Below are 23,433 nucleotides of genomic sequence, written 5' to 3' on the forward strand. Positions count from 1 at the left end.
TAGGCCAATGATGGGAGCTTTTGAAACCCCCACCTGAAATGTTTAACCACCATTGTTTTTTGGTGATTTATGTGTAATTTACAAAGTTCCACACCCCTTTCCTCTCCTCCTCTCCCAGACCTCTCCATACCTTCCTGCATGCTCCCATTTACATTTTCAAGGTCCCTTCTCCAAACATATTCACCATACCACAAATACTGCCTCCCATGCCTTTGTGAGACATGCGAACAGTGAAAGCAAGGAAAGCAATCCAGGAATTCTCCGTATGTTTTTGGCCCTCATTTGTTGTGCCATGTTGAGTTTAGTTAGCAGGTGCATCTGGGCGGGTATTGTGAGCCTGAGTCCTCCGTGCCCTGCACCTTGTACAGTCACTTATACCTGTGCAAAGGAAGGGTTAAATGCTCCCAGTAACACTTTGCATGTATCCTCTCTACACGCCTGTCTATGGCTACAGGAGGTGCAAAGCAGTGGAGAATTAGAGCCTCTGAAGTCAAACAGGTTGTGTAAAAAATTTCCTTTTTTCTGTTTTGAATGGCCCACTTTAAAATGTCACCTTGTTTATGTGTTATGAGACAGGGAGACCAGAAGCTCCTGATCCACCTTCTCTGCACCGTTCATTTTTTATATACTTTTATCATGTCCCTTCTATTCATTTCCTTCTTAATCCCTGTCCCTACCATTTCAGTCTTTCTCCATATGAATTTTCCCATTTCCTAACCATTCACATTACCTTTCTCTGACCACCATCTAATTCTGTAATATACTTTTTGAGATCTGGTGACCTTGACACAGTATTCCAGATGAGGTTGCACCATGGATTTACACAAAGGGATTGTAATAGTCTCCCCGTTATTCACCATCCCATTCTTTAGGAAACCTAATATCTTGTTTGCTTTTTTGACTGCTGCTGTGTACTGAGCAGAGGTCTTCACTGAGCTGGCCACAATTTCAATTGAAAAGTTAATTTCTTTACATGAGTAGTATACCATGAGCCTGATCCAAAGCCCACTGACGTCAGTGGATGGATTCCCACTGTGGTCTACTGGGTACGGCCCTGGTTTCTGTTCCCAGCTCGAACACTAAGCAGCTGTGTGACCTTAAGTATTTCACTTCACCGCTCTGGGCCTCTCTTGCCCGTCCCACACAATATTTAAACTATTTTGATTACTAGCAGGGAGAGGAACTGCCTCTCACTGTGTATTTGTACAGTGCCTAGCACAATGGCAACCCAATCTCAGCTGGGGTCTCTAAGCACTCCTGCCATGCCAATAAATAATAACAATCATTATCATCATCATTTCTGAATTAATTTCTGTGCACTTTGGATCACACCCTATGTACCCAAGCACTCTGAAAGTCTTCCTGCCTGCTGACTGTATGAAATTCAAGCAGAGAAGTTTTTTGCATTTGTCTCCATTCTTCCCCTTAGGCAGCCAATTTCATTGTACAATTCTGTGTGTCATGACTGATCCCATTCAAAGCATGCTTTCTGTCACCGGTGTTCTCTCCTTCTCCTTTCATGCCTCATCTATCACAGTGGTAATGAAGAAATAATTTCTCCACTTATAACTAAAGGGGGGATTTTTTTGGTTGACAGCATATAATTCCCCAGTTTGGAAGGAAGAATTAACCTTTTGTTCAGTGTCAATCTTTAGTCGTTGTCTGTTGTCTTTCTGCATTTTTTTGCAGTTTACAAGATCAAAACCAGTCAGTCTTTTCATTCAGCTATTCAGCATATTACTCCTTTTGTCTTGTCTCTCTGACAACTGATTATCCAAATCAGTGTAAGGTTATTGTCCATAGGTTTCAGGGAAGACTCCCAATTTCTGTTTTCCAGTTGGTGACGTTCCAGAAGAAGATGTGTTTGATGAAACTTCAATCAACTTGCGCAGTGTCTTTCCTGAGAGCTGGTGGTGGGAGACAGTAGAAATTAAAAACCCTGGACAGCATAGGTATTGTATTATTTGACCAGATGAATACACCTACATGTATATAAATATACCCATAAATGTCAGTGTTCTGTTGAATCCATTATAGAGGAATTTGGATCTGCTTGCTGTGTCTCTCCTCCACAACTGATATTTTTTTCTTGTCAGTCTTCAAGATTTAAGGAATGAACTTGTTTTCATTTCATACATTCTTCTTAATACCTTATCTCTTGTCCCTTTAGGATAACAAATGCTATTCCTGACTCTATAACTACTTGGGAAATTCAAGCAATAAGTATATCACCTCAGAAAGGTAAAAAACCCTATTGGTAAACTATTGGTTCACTCTCTACTGATGCATGATACTGACTCAACCTCTACACCAGAGGTCGGCAACCTCTGGCACACGGCTCGCCAGGGTAAGCATCCTGGAGGGCCGGGCCAGTTTGTTTACTTGGCGTCTGCAGGTTCAGCCTATCGCAGCTCCCACTGGCCGCAGTTCGCCGCTCCAGGCCAATGGGGGCGACAGGAAGCAGTGCGGGCAAGGGATGTGCTGGCTGCGGCTTCCTGCCACCCCCATCGGCCTGGGATGGCAAACCACAGCCAGTGGGAGCTGCCATCAGCTGAACCTGCTGACACGGCAGGTAAACAAACTGGTCCAGCCCGCCAGGGTGCTTACCCTGGCGAGCCACATGCCAGAGGTTGCCAACCCCTGCTGTACACCATCTTAAAGATGTGCACTAGCTCATCTAGAAGTTATGGGCTCAATACAGAAAGTACAGAGTGGAATTTAATGGCCTGTGTTATGCAAGAGATCAGACTAAGCAATCATAATGGTTCCTTGTGGCTTTGAAAATCTAAGAACTTTTTCATGTTAGCTTCCACTTAGAGGGTTATGGCAAATGTGGTAAATAACAATGATAAATAAAATGCTTAGCACTTTGAACTATGAATCTTTCACTGTATTTAGTGATGCCTGTGTTCATATTAAGTAAGTCTGGGGAGCAGATGCAAAAAGAAAATTCCAAAGGAATCATATTCAGAAGATTTTAACTGAATATGTGGTACATTACCATTAATAGATTCATTGGTTTTGAATAATAATACCTTGCACTTTGCATCTGTAGATCTCAACATGCTTCACAAAAGAGATCAGTGTCATTGTATCCATTTTAAAGATGGGGAAACTGAGATACAGAAAGGTGAAGTGACTTCCATAAAATCACCCAGCAGGCCAGTGACAGATATGGGAATAGAATCCAGATCTTCTGAGTCCCAGTCCTGTGCTCCATCCACTAGGCAACATTGCCTCCTACATGCAGAAGAGATCATTCGTTTGATCATCTAGTGTGCTCTCCTGTATAACACAGACCATAGAATTTCACTCCATTAGAGTCGTAGTCATAGAGTTTAAGGCCAGAAGGAGCCACCAGATCATCTAGTCTGATCTGCTGTATAGCACAGGCCACCAGCACCCACACACTCAACTCAGCAACAGAAATTAGACCAAAGTATTACAGCCCAAAGGTCATTAGACTATTATGTGCCACAGGCAGAGAATAGGAAGGACTGTGGTGCATCAGTGCCCGAGGCCCCAGCAATGGCAGGGAAATTTGGGCTCAATACAGTTACTCCTGTATTGAGCCCACATTCTCCACGAAGCATTTTAAGAACATGGGATTTGCCATACCAGATGAAATTCAAGACCATTGATGTATCCGGTTTCCAAATTTGCTGAACCAACCACTGGCCCAAACTTCATGGCTTCAGAAAGAATAGAACAAATCCACAATATACCCAGGCAATTGTTCGGTGTTGGAGGCAGGAGTAAAAGTTTCCTCCTGATCTGGCAGGTGATCAGCATATGGTCTGAAGCATACAGTGTGATTACCATTATCAGTATTTTAGCTTGCACAATCACAGACATAAACTGCCATAAGATATAGCTACAGAGACTTTTGTTCCTAGTTTGTAAAAAAAACAAACTCAGTACCATTATTTTGCATTTATTGTAAAAGCTTAGCAAATTCAGGCCTTTTCATAAGTCTCCCATGGATGCCAGCACTGGGTTTAGGTAGCACTGCTGTTCCAGATTAACATACCTTTTAACTAACGCATTATTGTCGACCCCAGAAAGATTGCCTGCACGGACCGTTGAGCCCATGCAGAATCCCGTTGATTTCAGCAGGACTCTGCACATGAAATGTCCCTTTGCAGAATCAGTACCGTAGTCATTTAGGCCTTGATTCAGCAAGGGGTTTAACATGTGCCAAAGTGTAATGATTACAGCAGTGGAGCACGACTATGGAGTACTACCCAAGAAAAGTAATGGAAAAGGCATTTCCTAGGAACCTAATTCACGGTCTGTTAAATATTTTCAGAGAAAAGAGATTATTTGGAAAGAAGTTCAACAAACTTTGTGCTATTTGTTTTAGTACTGTGTGAGGTAAATTCTGTCATCCCTTTGTGCAGGTAGAGAGCCCCGCCCTCAGCAGAACCAGTGTAGTTGTCCACGGGGAGACTACACTTCTGTATGCTACACAGAACACACATTCACAGCTGCCTCCCTTTATGAAGCTCTGGATGGGGACTGGAGCCAGGCCAGGAGTGGGGAAGGGTCAGTTTGGTGTATCCATGTCTGTGCAATATCCATCTCATAGGTCATGTAGAGCAGGCATGCAGTCATGGTTGTCGCGCTGATCTGCACTACAGCCTTGGGGAAGGAATCTGTCTCCTAGACCTCCTCGGGACTTCCAAAACTAAGCTGGGCTTGATGCAGGATAGATTTGGACATAGGTTTGTTTCTGAACATCAAGAAAGGAGCACAGTTATTTGTTCTTTTTTAAATGTAACATCTTAATGAGTACCTAAACTAACAGCTCTCTGAAAAGCTAACATACTGTGATTTTGCTGGGTCTGAACTCCAGTTTTCTCCTCCACCAGGATTCTGCATAGCTGACCCCAAGACCTTTACGGTTTTCAAAGATTTTTTTGTATCAATAAGGTTACCATATTCAGTTAAACGGTACGAGCAGCTGGAAGTAAAAGCAGTTGTCTACAACTACCTCTCTGAAGATCTCAAGGTAATGTTACTGTAGTACACTGCTGAACTGGATGCTATATACATCACCCAACCACCAATCCTTACTTCCTTTATCAAGTTTCAGCTACATTGTCTGAGTTGGCCATACTTGGCTGAGGTCCTTTGGGCTTTGTAGAAAGGAGCAGAGCTAGGATACAGGGAAGACTGTGGTATTTCCCCTGCTCCCTCAAGCTTCAGGGACTAATGGAAAATAATATTAATGTTTATAGTGTATGTTTTCAAAACAATGAACAAATATTCACTAATTTATCCTTACATCCCTCCTATAGGCAGGCGAGTACAGTTAGCCCCATCTTGGAATAAGCTGCTCAGTCTAAGTGGTTTAGCTGGGAGGCAAGATGGGCTAATGGATTAGCTATCAGACTGGGAATTAATAGATTGCAGTTCTGTTCTTGGTTTTGATAATGATTCATTGTGTAGCCACAATGGGCACTTAGCTCCTCTGAACATCTGATCCATTTGAGGTTTGGTCTTCATTGTTTATATCTGTCGGATATCTATTTCCTTGAGCAGTGGTGTAATAAATATTATTACAAGCATTTCCTTGTTCCAACAGGTTACAGTGAAGATGATCACGGTGGAGGGGGTGTGCAGTGCAGGGACATCGACAAAGGAGGTGCAACAGAAACTAACTGTTAAGGGAAACTCAGCAGTGCCTGCCTATTTCTCAGTAGTTCCACTCATTGTAGGGGAAATTCCAATTACCATTACTGCTTTTGACTCAATTTCTGGACACAGCGATAGTGTTATGAAGAAACTCAAAGTTGTGGTAAGTATAACAGCATTTGATCAGCTCAGCTGTGGAGCAGGAATTTAATAGCTCTCTTTCTGTCTGTCTTTGTTTCATTAAATAAACACATAATTGTGTGCATGGAACTCTCAGGAAGAAAATAGCATTAGAAAGTAGTGACTAGAATGCATTTAGCACAGAGAAGACACTTCATTCTCGGATTGACCTATGACTACAATTCCCTATCATAAGGTGGGTGCACAACTGGTTGAAAAAGCATATTCAGAGTAGTTATCAATGGTTCACAATCAAGCTGGAAGGGGATATTGAGTTGAGTCCTGCAGGGATCTGTCCTTGGTCTGGTTCTATTCAATATCATAATAACATAAGAATGGCCATACTGGGTCAGACCAAATGTCCATCTAGCTCAGTATTCTGTCATCCGACAGTGGCCAATGCCAGGTGCCCCAAAGGGAATGACCAGAACAGGTAATCATCAAGTGATCCATCCCCTATTGCCCATTCACAGCTTCTGGCAAACAGAGGCTAAGGACACCATCCTTGCCCATCCTGGCTAATAGCCATTGATGGACCTATCCTCCATGAACTTATCTAGTTCTTTTTTGAGCCTTGTTATAGTCTTGGCCTTCACAACATCCTCTGGCAAGGAATTCCACAGGTTGACTGTGCATATGTGAAATGCATAGTCCTGCCTCAGTGTGGAGGAATGGACTAGATGACCTATCAAAGTTTCTTGTAGTTCTACATTTCTATGACTATTGTAGGTAAAAAGAGTTCACTACTGAATTATCCTGAAGGAGAGAGGAGTTCACTACCTCTGATGTAGCTTGAGCTACGCCAGTATGATTAGTTGTTTGCTCTTAAAGGAGGAGTCCAATTGCTCTGGCAACCATCAAAGGAGTGGCCTCATAGACCAGCCAATCACAATTGTTTGGAAAACAGGGTTGGCCTAACTAGTCCCAAACCTCCACCTAGGTTGCATATAGGCCATATATGCATATAGTGCTACATGTGAAGTTGGGAGGGTTTGTTTTTATTCTGTGAACCTGTGGCTGAAGATTTGCATGGTGTTCACCCACCTATATGCAACATTTGTGATGGTGGTAACTCCTAGTAGCCCTGGCATTTGTTCCTAGCCAACATTAATGGTTGTACAGCTAAGGAGCATACCTGAAAAGAAAGCTGCCTTGGATGAATCTTTAATCTCACTGCTTTCTTCTCTAAAGGTGGGAGGGGATGCCATTTTCAAAAGTCAGTCTAGCTCAGGGTTGCCCAACAGAGGGTCCCTTTGGCAACCTGCCAGGAGCCCAAGGCCACACCTAATTTACATATAATGGGACTGATTCTGGCTGCGCTCACCATTAATAAGCAGGTGTAGCCTCAGGGATCAAGATAAAGCACTGTGTGTTGGAAACCTGTAGTTTCTACTGGCCACATCCCCATTAAAATGGAGGCAGCCTTTATTATTTATTTATTTATATGTTCACTGCTAATAACATGCTTGTTGCTGTACAAGACACAAAGATAAAGTCAGTTCCTACCCCAAGTTCCTACCTCCCAACTAAAAGACATAGAGAAGATGGGAGACACTGGGAAGTCAGGAAGGAAAGCAGTCATTTGTGGTAACTTTCTGTCTCTTTGCTGGAAAAAACACTATTGGCCTTATATGGCCTTCATTGCTTTAGTATAAATGCAGGAAGTCTGTGGTAGAGCAGGGAACTGAAACTGTGTCCCCCAAATCCTAGGTTGGTACCCTTCTCAGTGGGCCATCCTTCATAGTGATAATGCCCAGCACAAGGTCTTCCATATTTAACAGACAATCTGGAATTTTGCAATGTCATGATAACAGGGACCACATTCCAGGTAGTGAGATCAAGAACACTGAGACATTAGAATCATAGACTCATAGGACTGGAAGGGACCTCTCGAGGTCATCTAGTCCAGTCCCCTGCACTCATGGCAGGGCTACGTATTATCTAGACCAGTGGTGTGCAACCTGCAGCCCACGGGCTGCAACTGGCCATTCAGGGTAATCTGCTGGCGGGCCGCAAGAGAGATTGTTTACAGTGACCGTCCACAGGCATGGCTGCCTGCAGTTCCCAGTGGCTGCGGTTCACTGTTTCCAGCCAATGGGAGCTGTGGGAAGCAGAGGCCAGCACGTCCCTGCAGCCCCTGCTGCTTCCTGCAGCTCCCATTGGCCAGAAATGGCAAACTGCAGCCACTGGGAGCTGCGGGCGGCCTTACCTGCGGATGGTCAGTGTAAACAAACTGTCTTGCGGCCCACTGGCAGATTACTCTGGAGGGCTGCTTGCAGCCTATAGGCTGCAGGTTGCCCACCACTGCTCTAGACCATCCCTGACAGGTGTTTGTATCATATCACTTGAATCAAGGCCATTAGTTGTCTCAGCTGTAACTTGTATGAGCTTTGCACAGTCAGCATCTTCTAATTATTTTTTTAAAAAAGAATTGATTAAAAGAAAATTAATACATAGCTCCTTTATTGACACTTTGCATAGTGTGTGTGTAAAACATCCCTCCTATGGAGTGTAAATGTAGGTTTCACGTGCTACAAATAAATGTCAAAGCTTCACATTTCTTGTTTATAAAATGTTTCATCTGAAAAAATGACTCTTTTTCTAACAAAAAGACAAGTAAAAATCAGTACTCAGTTCAGCTGGTATATTTATGGACTTGAAATACTGACTCTAAGTACCTTTTATTGTATTTGATCAGAAATCTCTATCCAAATGAAATTATTGCTGCCATCTACTGGTCCAATATTATGTTAGTGGTGATATGTTTTTAGCAGTTAAGTCCTCAGGATGCAATCATTTTCAATGGAGTTGACCTATTTTTTTTCTTTATTGTGCAGACTGAAGGCATTTTACGGACAGAAGAAGAGACCATTTGCATTAATAATAATTGTAAGTTACAAGAGGGGCTTTATTTTTTAAGACTTCCACCATTTTTAGTCTAATAATCTGATTTCAAAATACTTTACAACTATCTGGGCTAGTAGGGTCATAGGAACTGCTTATGGGAATCCTAGGCCCGTATACTTCTGGATTCCATCTCTGACAGTGGCAAACACCAGATGCTTCAGAGGTAAGTGTAAGAACCTTATTTAAAGTGACATTCCTATCCCCATGCTCTGTTACATGCCACCAGGAAATAAGCTGAAATATTTGATTGAAATATTTCTTGTATACTTTTAGTAAATTTTTATCCTGGGCAATTGATGTTTGTTGTCCCTTTTCTGTGGTTCCATGTTCAGAATAATTGTACTGCCAATCCTTATTTACCAAAATGACAGTGACTAGCATGCAACTACAGTTACCTCCATAAAATATTTTCTCTTTCCTCTTTCACATGTGAATGTGTCAAAGTACTAAAAATTAATATTGATAAAATTTGACTCCACATTGACAAACAAATCGTGTTCCCCTGGCTAAGTGAATAGTCTCATTAACATAAATGGGGCTGACTGTTTGCAGAGGAAAGCATGCACAAGTTGGCCTCTAGATAAGCTATGATAATGTTCTGCTCTCAGTTCAATTGGTTGACACTAGAGCTGGGCAAAACATTTTAGGACAAATAGTTTCTTCACCAAAAAAATGCAGTTTTGGGCCCGCTGGAACTATTTGAGAATTCAATATAAATTTGCTGAATAGTTTGAGCCAAAAACAATTTTTGAGCTTGCACGTGGGAGACCCAAATTCAAATCTCTGTTCCAATGACTACGTATGTTGTACAAAGTGGAATGGCTTCAACAGGAGAGACTGAGAAAGACCCATCCCAGTGTACCCTGTTGCCCAGTGGTTAGGGCACACACGTAGGAGGTCTGAGACCCAAGTTCAAGTCATTGCTCTCGATAAGGCAGAATGGGACTTGACCCTGGGTCTCACACATCCCAGTTGAGTGTACCACCTCCTCTTCTAATTTTATGACTGGTGTTTCCAAATTTCCTTGTTTTTAATTAAAAAAGAAATGGTTAAAAATGTTTAAAATCTAAATAAAACAGTTCATTTGACCTGAATCTATATATCTTTTGTTTTGCCAAGAAAACCAAAAAATTTCCATTTTGATCTTAAATGTATTATTTTAGGGTTTGGGGATTTTTTTGGTTTGGCTAATGAACCAAAATATTGATTATCCACACACACAGCTCCAGTTGTCAATGAAGTTGTTTCTTGTGAACAAAATGGAAATGTGGTAAAAACAAAAAATCTAAGTTGTCAGTAAAATCCTGTCTGACAGCCATCGAGAGACATGGGGAGTGTTAGTGAGTTATAGATTGGGATGGTCAAATGTACTGACCCTCTGTGCTGCATATGATAATCTTCAGAGGTTTGAGAGCTGGGCATGCTGGCAGGGGCTCCAGCTCCGAGCCCCGCACCCCTTTCCCTGCAGGGCAGAAACACCATGGCCCAGCAGGCATCTCCCACGGAGCTGAAGCCCCAAGGCCCACCACCCTGCTGCTGGGCAGAAGCCCTGAGCCTCTGTCCCAGTCTGGTAGGCAGAGAATGGGGGGGGGCACACCGCGAGCCACACTTTAACTGTAAAAGCGTCATATGTGACTCACAAGCCGCAAGTTTGGTCACCCCTGTTATAGATTATTGTAACAAGCTATAAATCCAGTGGTGCTATTCAGGCTATTCAGGCAAAATTATGAATTTAAGCTCTCAGGTTTGTCTTTTGAAGGTGTGTAGATTTCTTTTGAGGATGAGACGAGGTCTATGATAGAGTGATCGTTTTGTGAAAAATGTTCACCCATGGTTGATATGACGTTTTTGTCTTTTATCACGTTCTGTGTGAGTTAATTCAAGAGCATAGTGATTGTCTGGTTTCACCCACATGGTTGTTATTGGGGGCTGTTATTGGAGCATTTAGTGCATTGGATGAGGTACACCAAATGCCATGATAGGCATGTGTAGGACCCCTGCATCTTGAAAGGTGTGTTGCGGCGGGTATTGATTATCGTAGCAGTGAAGATATGTCTATAGGTTTTGTGTCTGGTGCTGCTTTGAGTTGGTGTGTCCCGGTCTGTGGGAAGCTTGCTTCAGATAATGAGCTTGGAGAGGTTGGGGGGTTGTTTGAAGGCCGGAAGAGGGGGTTCCAGAAAGATTTCTTTTAGGATGTGGTCCCCATGAAGGATCAGTTGTAATTTTTTTAATGAGATCCCATATGGTTTCCGGTGTGAGGTGGTAGGTGACAAGTAGGGGTATTCGGTTGGAGGGGGTTTTATTTCCATACTGAAGCAGCTTTCCTGCAGGGCATTCGGGTAACCAGTTCCATGACGCAATCTACTCTGGTGGAGAAAGACTTTCACTGGAAGAATTTCATAGCCAGGAAACTGTTAACCCTTTGCTGACACCATACTGTCTATCAAGAATAATTCATCCATATCTTTCTGTGTCCCTGATCCGTTTTTAAAATGATGTTCAAAATCATTTCTTCATAGCTTACAACATATTTCTCATGTTAGCACTTACTGGCCCTTGTTCAGACAGGGGCGGCTCTAGGAATTTGGCCGCCCCAAGCACGCCGGACCTGCGGCTCCGGGGGACCTCTTACAGACGTGCCTGCAGAGGGTCCGCTGGTCCCGCGGCTCCGGTGGAGCATCCGCAGCCATGCCTGCGGGAGGTCCACCGGAGCCACGGGACCAGCGGACCCTCCGCAGGCACGACTGCGGAAGGTCCGCCAGAGCCGCCTGCCACCCTGCCGGCAAAATGCCGCCCCAAGCGCGCGCTTGGCGCGCTGGGGTCTGGAGCCGGCCCTGTGTTCAGCAAGGTGCTTAAGTATGCATGTCACTTTAAGCAGCTAAGTAGTGACATTGAAATTCCATTGCAATTACTCAGGTGCTTAAAGTTAAGCACATGCTTAAATACCTTGCTGAATCAGGGCCACTATTATCAGCTCTTCATGCTGCTTCTTGTCTGCCATTGACCTTAACTCTCACAACTTCCTAATGTAACAGTTTTTTTGTGAACTGCTATCTATCCCAAACTGCTATGCATTGTGAGATATTGGTATGAAGGATATGTTTTTAAATTAAATTGTATTGGATAACACTTAAACAGTTCTCATGCACATCTTCTTTTCTAGTTAGAAGCCTTGTTCTTGATCTGGAGAAACCCTCTGATATGATACCAGAGTCTGAGAGCCATGTCTTTATGAGCTTGAAAGGTAAAAATAGCCTCCAGAGATTACAATGATGGCAAATGATATGCGAACTGGTGGGTCAGGTTCATAAACTGATCTCTGTAAATATGAGTCACAGTTCTTTCCTGGGGTTCCCCTGTCATTCAGCAGGAAATATTTTGCTATTGGTTTGGCCCAAATCACTGAGAGAGGCAGAGCCAAATCTAAGCCATGCCCTCTCCATCTACTCTCTCCATAGTGAATGTGTATACCGGTATATAATCTAATATTGTGTGTGTGTGTGTGTGTAAAACACATAAAAATTATGTTAAAAGAACATTAAGGTGCAAAGTCAAACATTCAGAAGTTAGGAAATGCCAGAATCATATGCATTATGAACAGTCTTTAACTACCTGATCACATACTGTTTTTTCCATGGAAGCCCTGCCTCATTCAGTGCATAGACTGTACAGTACTCAATTAAGGAGCAGCAATTCAGCATTTTTTTATCTTCATTGTTTGGTCACAGAATTTCCATTGCTGTTCAATCCGGGATGTTTGATAACTTGGTTGTCCCTTAGCAGGTAGACTTCTCTGCCACAAAATACTGTGCACCTGTCTGAACACACATGTTATTCATGAATGGGTATATTGATCATTGATTAATCTCTTAGACTGCATTGGTTAAAGATTCAGTCTCCTGAGCTCTAGAGTATCAGTAATATTAATATTATTAGGAGACCCTAGGAGCACACGAGAAACAATTCAAGTTTATTACAAGTTCTTTTAGTAACAAATTCTCTAAGCAGATAAACAGTCCCACAAATACTAAAATACAATAGCAGATATAGAGAGAGTGTAAAATGTTTAGCCCTATATGACCAATATCACTCACATCTCCTGCTGGGGGACTCTGGAGTGTCAGTCATTATTCTGCTCATCATTGTCATCATCACCACCCGTGGTTGACATCTTGGCATCTACTCGTGCATTTATTCTCCCGTCCCCCTACACAGACCAAGCAACACTTTTTATCCTGAGTTATGCTTATGCCTACTAAGGCTCATATATATGCATAAGGCTGGCGACTCCTTTTTTCTTATTTGCACTTCCACACCCCATAGACTTATGGGTGCTCCGCTTTTCATAGGTTATCTTGGTAGACCAGGTCTACATTACAAACTTACATCACTATAACTACGTCGCTCGGGGATTTGAAAAATCCACACCCCTGAGTGACACAGTTATAGCGACCTAACTCCCGGTATAGACAGCATTATGTCGATGGAAGGGCTTCTCTTGTCACCACAGCTACTGCCTCTCATGGAGGTGGATTAACTGCTGGTGGGAGAAGCTCTCCCATTAGTGTAGTAGCATTTTCACTGATGTGCTACAGAAGCACAGCTGCACTGGTGCAGTGTTTTAGTGTAGTCCTGCCCTTAGTTCCCCTTATTCTCATTAACATCTATGCAGACAAGTCTGGATGGTAACTTGCAGTTCCTGCAGAATTTCTCATGAGTTTACAATCGGATGTCTTGCTGTCTAGACCACTGTGCCCTTCTAAGGAGTCTGATTTGTTTTGTATACTCCAAGTAGGGTGACCAGATGAGAGGAAGAAAATATTGGGACACATGGGGTGGGGTGGGGGATCTGCCGGCAGAGCAACAAAAAAAAAAGCTGAGTGCTGCTGACAGAGCAAAATATCGGGACAAATTGCATCCCCACCAAGGATCGGTCGGTATGCAGGACAAACACGTAAATATCAGGATGGTCCCAATTTTATCGGGACGTCTGGTCACCCTAACTCCAAGTTTCACCTCACTTAAAAACTACTTGCTTACAAAATCAGACAAAAAATACAAAAGTGACACAGCCACGCTATTACTGAAAAATGGTTTACTTTCTCATTTTACCATATAATTATAAAATAGATCAACTGAAATATAAATATTGTACTTATATTTCAGTGTATATCATATAGAACAGTATAAACAAGTCATTCTGTATGAAATTTTAGTTTGTGCTGACTTGGCTAGTGCTTTTTATGTACCCTGTTTTAAAACTATACAAATATTTAGAAGAGTTGATGTACCCCCTAGAAGACCTCTATGTACCCCAAAGGGTACATGTACCCCTGGATGAGAACCATTGGTCTAGACAGATACATTGTGGCATATTTTCTTAAACATTTTTTTTACTTTTATCTTGTAACTTTACTGGTACAGGGTTATTCCTGGGTTACCTACTTATGTCAACCTCCTGAGGCCTAGTATGGCTAAGCTGAAATCATACAGGCCTCAGCCTGTAGACCTTGCATTACAACCTTACTTTGCTTATATACCTAATACATATTTTTCTCTCATAAATACTTGTCAGTCTTATACTCCTATGATCCTATCATGCTTAAACCTGTCCATTATGCATTAATTATATCTAACCACAACAATAAATACTCTATTAAATGATAGATTAAACTAATTGGCTACACATAGCTTCCACACATCATTTGTGGATTCTCAGCTTAACACATTCATGTGGATTACTACAGGCACAATAAAATCAATACCTCTTGTTGATCCTGGCTTCCTGAACTGGTGCATATCCACCTACCTCAAATTTGTCATGAAAATTGTTTGGGAGTTCCATCGTATTTAAGGGAACAAGGATCTTCCAATACATGAAGGCCTAAATAATATGTTGAGATTCTGTTTCAAATCCAGAAAACCTTTTCGGTTTGCAACACAAGGGTACGTCTACACAGTGACAAAAGACCCGCAGTGCAGCTGCAGCTTGCTCAGGCAGTGTGGCTATAAAGTTTCAGTGTAGACATTTGAGCTTAGGCTGGAGCCTGAGCTCAGGGACCCTCCCCACTCATGGGGTCTCAGATCCCAGGCTTCAGCCATGAAGCCTCACTTAGCTGACCCAGGCCAGCTGTGGGTCTTTTATTGTAGTGTAGAGATACTCCAAGAGCTTGAAAACTTGGGGTGGAAGGTGGACGGATGCCAACATCCCAAATACACACCGAATCGAGGATCATGTTGAAGAAATAAGTGGCTTTTCACTCCCATAGAAAATATGGTCCACTTTGAATTGCATGCACACGTGACATGGCAGATGTGCCTACTTTCTCCATAAATGGGGACTGAGAGATGGAGATACAATCCTACTTGTGACTGTGGAAACAGATTTCAAACTATGGAACACCTCATCAATCAATGTGTCAAATGATCATATCTCAATAATGTCTCTGCAATCCTCTCCACTTCACCTGAAACAATCAATTTGATCACCAACCTAGACTTAGATATCTTAAAATTGCTTCTTTTTAACCTAGATGAAAGGAGAAGAAAAATAGAAAGGAGGGCCGGAAGAGACCTCAAGAAGTCACCTAATCCATCCCCATTGCTGAGCCAGGATTAAGATAACTAGACCATCCCTACATGTTTGTCAATCATAGAATCAGAGAATCACAGAATATCAGGGTTGGAAGGGACCTCAGGAGGTCATCTAGTCCAACCCCTGCTCAAAGCAGGACCAACCCCAACTAAATCATCCCAGCCAGGGCTTTGTCAAGCCTCACCTTAAAAACCTCTAAAGAAGGAAATTCCATCACCTCCCTAGGTAACACATTCCAGTGCTTCACCACCCACCTAGTGAAAAAGTTTTTCCTAATATCCAACCTAGACTTCCCCCACTGCAACTTGAGACCATTACTCCTTGTTCTGTCATCTGGTACCACTGAGAACAGCCTAGCTCCATCCTCTTTGGAACCTCCTTTCAGGAAGTTGAAAGTAGCCATCAAATCCCCCCTCGTTCTTCTCTTCTGCAGACTAAACAATCCCAGTTCCCTCAGCCTTTCCTCATAAATCATGTGCTCCAGCCCCCTAATCATTTTTGTTGCCCTCGGCTGGACTCTTTCCAATTTTTCCACATCCTTCTTGTAGTGTGGGGCCCAAAACTGGACACAGTACTCCAGATGAAGCCTCACCAATGCCAAATAGAAGGGAATGATCACATCCCTCGATCTGCTAGCAATGTTCCTACTTATACAGCCCAAAATGCCGTTAGCCTTCTTGGCAACAAGGGCACACTGTTGACTCATATCCAGCTTCACATCCACTGTAACCCCTAGATCCTTTTCTGCTGAACTGTCACTCGTGCCCTAGTCTGTAGCAATGCATGGGATTCTTCTGTCCTAAGTGCAGGATTCTGCACTTGTCCTTGTTGAATCTCATCAGATTACTTTTGGCCCAATCCTCTACTTTGTCTAGGTCCCTCTGTATCCTATCCCTACCCTCCAGTGTATCTACCACTCCTCCCAGTTTAGTGTCATCTGCAAACTTGCTGAGGATGCAGTCCACGCCATCCTCCAGATCATTAATGAAGATATTGAACAAAACTGGCCCCAGGACCGAGGGGACTCTGCTTGATACCGGCTGCCAACTAGACATCGAGCCATTGATCACAACCCGTTGAGCCCGACGATCTAGCCAGCTTTCTATCCATCTTATAGTCCATTCATCCAGCCCATACTTCTTTAACTTGCTGGTAAGAATACTGTGGTCTTTAAAGCCTCCAATGACAAGGATTGTACCATCCCTAGATAACCTATTCCAGTGCTTAACTATCCTTATAGTTAGAAAGTTTTTCCTAATATCCAACCTAAATCTCTCTGCAGAAAACAGTTGCTTTCACTACAAAACCCTGATTCACCTCCAGAGTAAAATCCATCCTGTATACTGAATGAGGCAGGGGTTCTGTGGAAAAAATAATACGGGATCATATAATTAAAGACTGGATTATAATGCTTATTGAGAGAGGGACAAATTAAGGTTGCTCGAGTAGCCGATTTTTGTGTAATTTCCTAATTTTTTTTAAAAAAGCAAACAGAAAAAAAAACAAATTCCATCATGTGGCATCATATTGACACCAACATGGGTCATCAGCAGTGTTGAAACTTTTAGATCCACTGCACAGACCTCTGCCCAGGGCCGACTCTACTGTTTTTGCCACCCCAAGCAACGCGCCGAATTGCCGCCGCTGACGGCAGGGGCAGTCCATGTGCCGTTAGGGTGGCACGCACATTTCCACGGCAGCGGCAATTTGGCGACAGCTTCTGTCTTCAGAAGCCGGAAGACAGAAGCTGCGCCACCGCGGACAGCTGAACATAGAAGCTGCCGCTGAATTGCCACCGCCACAGAAATGTGCATGCCACCCTAACGGCACATGGACTGCCCCCGCCATCCATGGTGGCAATTCGGTGCGCTGCTTGGGGGCAAAAACACATGGACTGCTGCCCCTTGCAGATTGCCGCCTCAAGCACCTGCTTGGAATGCTAGTGCCTGGAGCCGGCCCTGCCTCTGCCATTTGAGCTACCAAAGTAACTGATAGCAGTAGAAGTTGTCATCCTCTATGTGGACCGGTGCGAGAGGGGAAAAGCAACACACTTTGCCAAAGGATTTCACTGATGTCCGCTGACAGCGGAGAAACGGTGAGACTTGGGAATCATGAGTTCCGTGACAGCAGGGGTCAGCAACCTTTCAGAAGTGGTGGGCTGAGTCTTCATTTATTTACTCTAATTTAAGGTTTCACGTGCCAGTAATACATATTAACGTTTTTAGAAGGTCTCTTTCTATAAGTCTATAATAAATAACTAAACTATTGTTGTATGTAAAGTAAATAAGGTTTTTAAAATGTTTAAGAAGCTTCATTTAAAATTAAATTAAAATGCAGAGCCCCCCCCCCTCCGGCCTGGTGGCCAGGACCCAGATAGTGTGAGTGACACTGAAAATCTGCTCACGTGTGCCATAGGTTGCCTACCCCTGCGTTACAGGCTCTGGAGGGGAGTTTTCCCTAGAGGGCACAGGCTCTTCTGCCCATTTGCTCCCAGCTTGCCCCTTCTTTCCAATCCCCTCCAACATGTTCCTGTCCTGCCCCTTTCCCACCCCTGGTTCCTTGTCCCAGTTGTGTTCTCCATGGCTAGCCAGTTCCAGTCTCCATCCCTCAGGCTTCTCATCCCAGCCCTAGTCTCCTTGCCCAGCCAGTCCCAGTTCCCATCTCCTGGCTTCTTTCTCAATCTGTGTCTTCACCCCTAGCATCTGGTCACCCCATCCCCTCATTCCCCATCCCCATAAGCTCCAGTCCCAATCTCCCTCCTTGGGATCCTTCTCCAATGTCCAGCGTTTCCACCCCATCCAGCTGCTTGTTTCACTCTCTTTGCACATCTAATCTTAGTTCTCCCGCTTCACCCTGGCTCTTCATCAGACCAGCCTCTCTCCTCTACACCTCTTCCCCTGGCCCCACTGGTTCCCAGTCCTCATCTCCTTGCTCAGCCAGTCTCATTCTTCTTCCCCAATCTCCTAGACCAACCACTGTCTCCTTCCTCATCCACTGGGTCCTAGTGCCCCCTTCTTTTCCCTTCCTGGCTCCCGATCTCCTTGTCCAGCTAGTCTCAGTCCCCCACAACTGTCTCCGAGTCTCAGTCTATTTGTCTTACCAGTCATAATCTCCTCTGCCCCTGTCTCCAAGTCCTAGTCACCTTGCCCATCCAGTCCCAGTCTCCTCTTTACCCCCAACTCCTGGTCCCAATTTTCCCTCTCCTGCCCCGTACCCTTCAGCCTCCAGTTCCATCCTTCCCTCCCAACGTCATTGTCCCAATGAACTCAGTCTGTCTCCCGCCCCCCCACACACACATCTCAGGCCCAGCTCTTTTCTCCTCTGCATTCAGTTATTCGGTTCAGGTGGCTCATGCCTCCTGGGCCCAGTAGGAGAGTCTTTGAAAGCACAGGAGAGACAGCCTCCCTGCTAACAGTTCTAGTGCTTGGACCTGGCACAGCTGGGAACTTGTGAGACTTTCTCAGGAGGCCCATGACTGTTACCCCACTGACCCCAGTGAGAGGAAGACTTGCTGGTGCTGGGTGTCATCTCCATGACACCACCCATCTGTTAGCTGCCGAAACAATCTCCTTGGGGCTCTGTCAGCCCTTACTTTGCCTTGCGGTTTAACAAGAAGTGTACCCCAATCCTCAATCACCTTTGAAATGTTCCATTGTAGTATCCAGCTCCTGTCACTGGACACTCTCAGAAATTGCCAGATTCACTATCCCCAGTGTACACTGAGAGTCAGTTCCTATATAACATCACAGCACTGAGATAGAGCTACAGTAAAAACAATCATAAGTTTATTATCAAAAGCTAAAATGTAGGGGACAGTGAGTAAGGACAATGGAAACAGGAATGGTTTCATGTAAAACAAAATCATAAAATGCCAAGCTGGGTCTACACTTATCAGTGGTTACCTTTCCTATATAATCAAATAGATTCCCCCTTTCTCCCCCCTTCTCCTCCACCTGAAAGGTTCAGTCTTATGCAGAGCTAGCTGGTTTCTGAAAAACCAGGATCCAAGCATTCATGAAGCATCTTCCCGCTGCCAGGGGTTTTCCTCAGTGAATGGATAACAAAATGTCTCCTTGCATTCATTTTGTATTCTTCAAAGTTCATTTTTTGCCCCCAGAGACAGCAGAAACCCCTTGTAGCTTAGTCTCCAGTGTCATCCCAACCTCTTGTTGACTTCATGTTAAATTGGTCTCCTACTGTGTTGGCTTATAATACTTAATGTACATGGGAACCAAGATGGACAGGTGAATATATATTCTAACTCCTGCCTGGAAGAAACCTGTGGTTTTTTTTGGTTAGTGACAGACTTTAAAACAGTTTCAATACATATACACAACATGTTTAAATACCATCTGTACATATATTTCATGATGATTATGAGGATCAGTATAAGATAAGCCTTTATTAGAAGCCTTACATGACATTCTTTATGGATAAATACTATAAAAATTGTCTGCTAGGTGCAATGAGTTTGTCAAGCCTGCTCAGAGTTGCTGTTACAGAACACTAAACCATTTTCCAGTTGGTGTGGAAGTGTGCATAGGGTCACAGAACTGCAATTGCAGGGAAAGTCCTGCTCAACCCTGGGCTGGCTTATGCCCAGTCCAGATGGAATTTTCAGGGAATAAACTGAAGATATAACAAATATGTACTGAGCATGTGCAAACTATGATTTTTCAAAGGCTTATAACTTGGCCAAATTTGGGCTGATTTTTCACTGGCATGGCAAAAGGCATATCACTGACACACAGTCTCCACCCCCTCCTCCGCACACATACCTCAAATTTCAAGTCACTGCTCCAAAGCCTGGGGAGTGCTAGAACTTCTGAAATAAAAGCTGGTCAGAAATTTTTAACATTATTCCCTAGCCTTGTTCTTGGAAATAGCTGAACTGTTGTGACTGAAATTAAAAATAAATAAATCAATCAGCCTGAGGCAGACACCCAGCATGGAAAAGTTCAACCAAGCAGTTAAAGTTGGGCGAAGTTATAAGCAACTGAAAACAGAATCTTATAATGGGAATTGTTGGGCAACCTTAATAATAGGCAGTGCTACTAGCCCCACCTATAATCAGTTATTTTAGGTTTATGTTTACTCTTATTTTTTACCCTTTCCAACCTTTTAATACAATAATTTTTGTCTGGTTTTTTTTTTTTTTTGCCAATATAGGGGATATAATGGGTGAGTCCATTCAAAACTGTCTCAGTCCAGCTGGAATTGATAAGCTTATCAAAGTGCCCACTGGTTGTGCTGAGCAAACTATGGTGACAATGGCTCCAGCAACGTATGCCATTGAATACCTGGATGCAAGTGAACAGTGGATCAACTTTAAAACTGAACGGAAAGAAGAAGCCCATAACATGATTGCACAAGGTATGCGAAGCCTCTTCCTCCCCCTGCCCACCCGCCCCCCAAAATAACAAAACTGTTTTTACTTGTTCTCTCTTTGCATTGTAGACATAGGGCTGAGCTTGATTCTAACTAACTTGCAGAACTATTATGGACATTTAGCAACCAGGCACAAAATCTACACATTCACCTGCCAGGATGATAATGAAAGAACTATTGAAATTCCATACACTTATAAAGTCAAAGGGGAAGGTGTAAGCAAATCCACAGCTGTCTGTGAACTGATGAAGATCCAAGTCAATAGAGTTGTGTCAATTTCCACCAGCTGAGGCTCTGACCCAAAGACTCTCTATGGTTAATTAGAATTCTGCAAACCTTTTCTAATATAATTAGAGGCTTCTTTTCCCCCCAACTCTTGTACGGGCATGGAACTCCCAGTGATATGAATGCTACTTAGGGCTTTTCTACATGAACACTTAGTTCACGGAAAGTTGGGGTGTAAATCTACTCTGCACTAACCTGCCATGCACTAAGTGTCCATGTGTATACTATGTGGTGTCTTTTAAATTAATTCAAATGTGGCTATAAAAATATCCCCAGCTCTTCAAATTCCTCCAGCTTGTTACTTGTTTTATTGATGATCCAAAGCTACTTTTCCCTGCTTTCATCTGGTAGCATCATTTGTCTCAAGCCCATGAAGAAAGCTACAGCTCTCCATCGCTAGATGCCAGTTCTTAGGTAGACTATAACCCCTGCACTCATAGCAGTTCCCTTTGAAGTTTTTACAGGCTGTCAAATAAGACTGGGCATGAAGTAAGACATTGCAAACCTTACTGCAGAGTTGTCATTGTGCAACATGCAGAATAGAACCACATCTACAGTTTATCCCCTTAAATAAATAGCTATTAACAAAATATTCCCATTACAAGAATTATATTGTGGTGAAACATATTCCTGTTGTGTCTTTATTACAGCAGAGCTATATATATGGTTACCATCTGTACTTACTTATAAGCCAGACACACTCTAATATGAATATTGAAATTGATCCATAGATCCAATTATCTTTGAGAGCTCCTGGAGGACAGATGAGGTCCCAGAAGACTTGAGAAGGGCAAACATGGTGCCTATTTTTAAAAAGGGGTGAAATGAGGACACAGGAAATTATAGCATAGCCAGCCTCACTTCGATACCTAGAAAGATACTGGAGCAAATTATTAAACAAGCAATTTGTAAACGTGTGGAGGGTTATAACAGGGTTATAAGGAATAGCCAGCATGGATTAGTCAGGAACAAATCATGCCAGATCAACCTAATTTCCTTCTTTGACAGGCTTACTGGCCTAGTGGATGGGGAGAAGCAGTAGATGTGATGTATCTTGATTTTAATAAGGCTTTTGACAGCGCCGCATGATAGTCTCATAAGCAAATTAGGGAAAGGTGGTCTAGATTTAATTACTATAAGGTGGGTGCTCAATTGGTTGAAAGGCCATACTCAAAGAGTAGTTATCGATGGTTTGCTGTCAAACTGGGAGGGCATATCTACTGGGGTCCTGCCAGGGTCAGCCTTGAGTCCGGTACAATTCAGTATTTTCATTAATGATTTGGGTAATGGAGTGGAGAGTATGCTTATAAAATTTGCAGATGATACCAAGCCGGGAAGAGTTGCAAGCACTTTGGAGGATAGGATTAGAATTCAGAGTGGAGAACTGGTCTGAATTCAACAAGATGAAATTCAATAAAAACTAGGACAAAGTACTTAATTTAGGAAGGAAAAATCAGAAAGCACAACTACAAAATGGGGAATAACTGGCTAGGCAGTAGTGCTGCTGAAAAGGATCTGGGTGTTATAGTGGATTACAAATTAAATATGAGTCAACAATATGATGCAGCTGCAAAAGATGCTAATATCATTCTGGGACGTATTAACAGGAGTGTTATGTGTAAGACAAAAAACGTAATTGTCCCACTGTTCTCAGCACTGGTGAGGCCTCAGCTGGAGTACTGTGTTCAGTTCTGGGTGTCACACTTTAGGAAAGATGTGGACAAATTAGAGAGTCTAGAGGAGAGCAACAAAAATGAGAAAAGGTTTAGAAAACTTTAGCTATGAAGAAAGGTTTTAAAAAAAACTGGTCCTGTTTAGTCTTGAGAAAAGTAGACTGAGGGGGGCATGATAACAGTCTTCCAATATGTTAAAGGCTGTTATAAAGAAGACAGTAACTAAAGAAGTAGTTAAGCTCTGGAACAGGCTTCCAAGGGAGGTTGTGGAATTCCAATCATTGGAGGTTTTTAAGAAGTGGTTGAACATACACCTGTCAGGGATCACCTAGGTTTACTTGGTTCTGTCACAGTGCAGGGGGCTGGACTTGATGACTTCTCGAGGTCCCTTCCAGCCCGACAATTCTGTGATTCTGTGTCAGCTGACCATAGACACAAGTATATATGAATCTAGTAACACTAGTATGGCTAGTTCTGCCTAGGGATCCAGCCCTTGTGCAGGACATGACACACCTCAGCCAGGTGAAGGTGAGCCACGGAGGCCATTAACAGCAGTTCCTGCCTGGGGATCCTGGGTGTGTTTGAAGGAGGAACTTTCATCCTAAGCCCCAGATTTTTTTTCAAGTGCTTCTAACTATCCACAGAACTTAGCCTAGTGTTGAAGTTCTTCATGTTTGTCTCAGCCCAGTTGTGACAATGAAATATGGGAAATACGGGAAGATTCTTCGCAGCAGTTTTTGGGTTACCCACAGGCAGAAAGAAAGCTGC

The 23,433-nt window shown here is 43.2% G+C and overlaps 1 protein-coding gene across 1 annotated transcript in view; it reads left to right on the forward strand.

Moving 5' to 3' along the window:
• LOC120391193 (complement C4-like) overlaps positions 1–23,433 on the forward strand; it is a 93,901-nt gene that overhangs the window by 32,302 nt on the left and 38,166 nt on the right. Inside the window, exons 18-24 of the mRNA XM_039514656.1 lie at positions 1,838–1,952; positions 2,171–2,241; positions 4,872–5,011; positions 5,588–5,800; positions 8,655–8,706; positions 11,888–11,968; positions 20,489–20,692. Coding sequence (XP_039370590.1) covers positions 1,838–1,952; positions 2,171–2,241; positions 4,872–5,011; positions 5,588–5,800; positions 8,655–8,706; positions 11,888–11,968; positions 20,489–20,692 — 876 coding nt within the window. The remainder of the gene's footprint in view (positions 1–1,837; positions 1,953–2,170; positions 2,242–4,871; positions 5,012–5,587; positions 5,801–8,654; positions 8,707–11,887; positions 11,969–20,488; positions 20,693–23,433) is intronic.

Source organism: Mauremys reevesii, linkage group 1, assembly GCF_016161935.1.
Source record: "Mauremys reevesii isolate NIE-2019 linkage group 1, ASM1616193v1, whole genome shotgun sequence".
NCBI lineage: Eukaryota > Metazoa > Chordata > Testudines > Geoemydidae > Mauremys > Mauremys reevesii.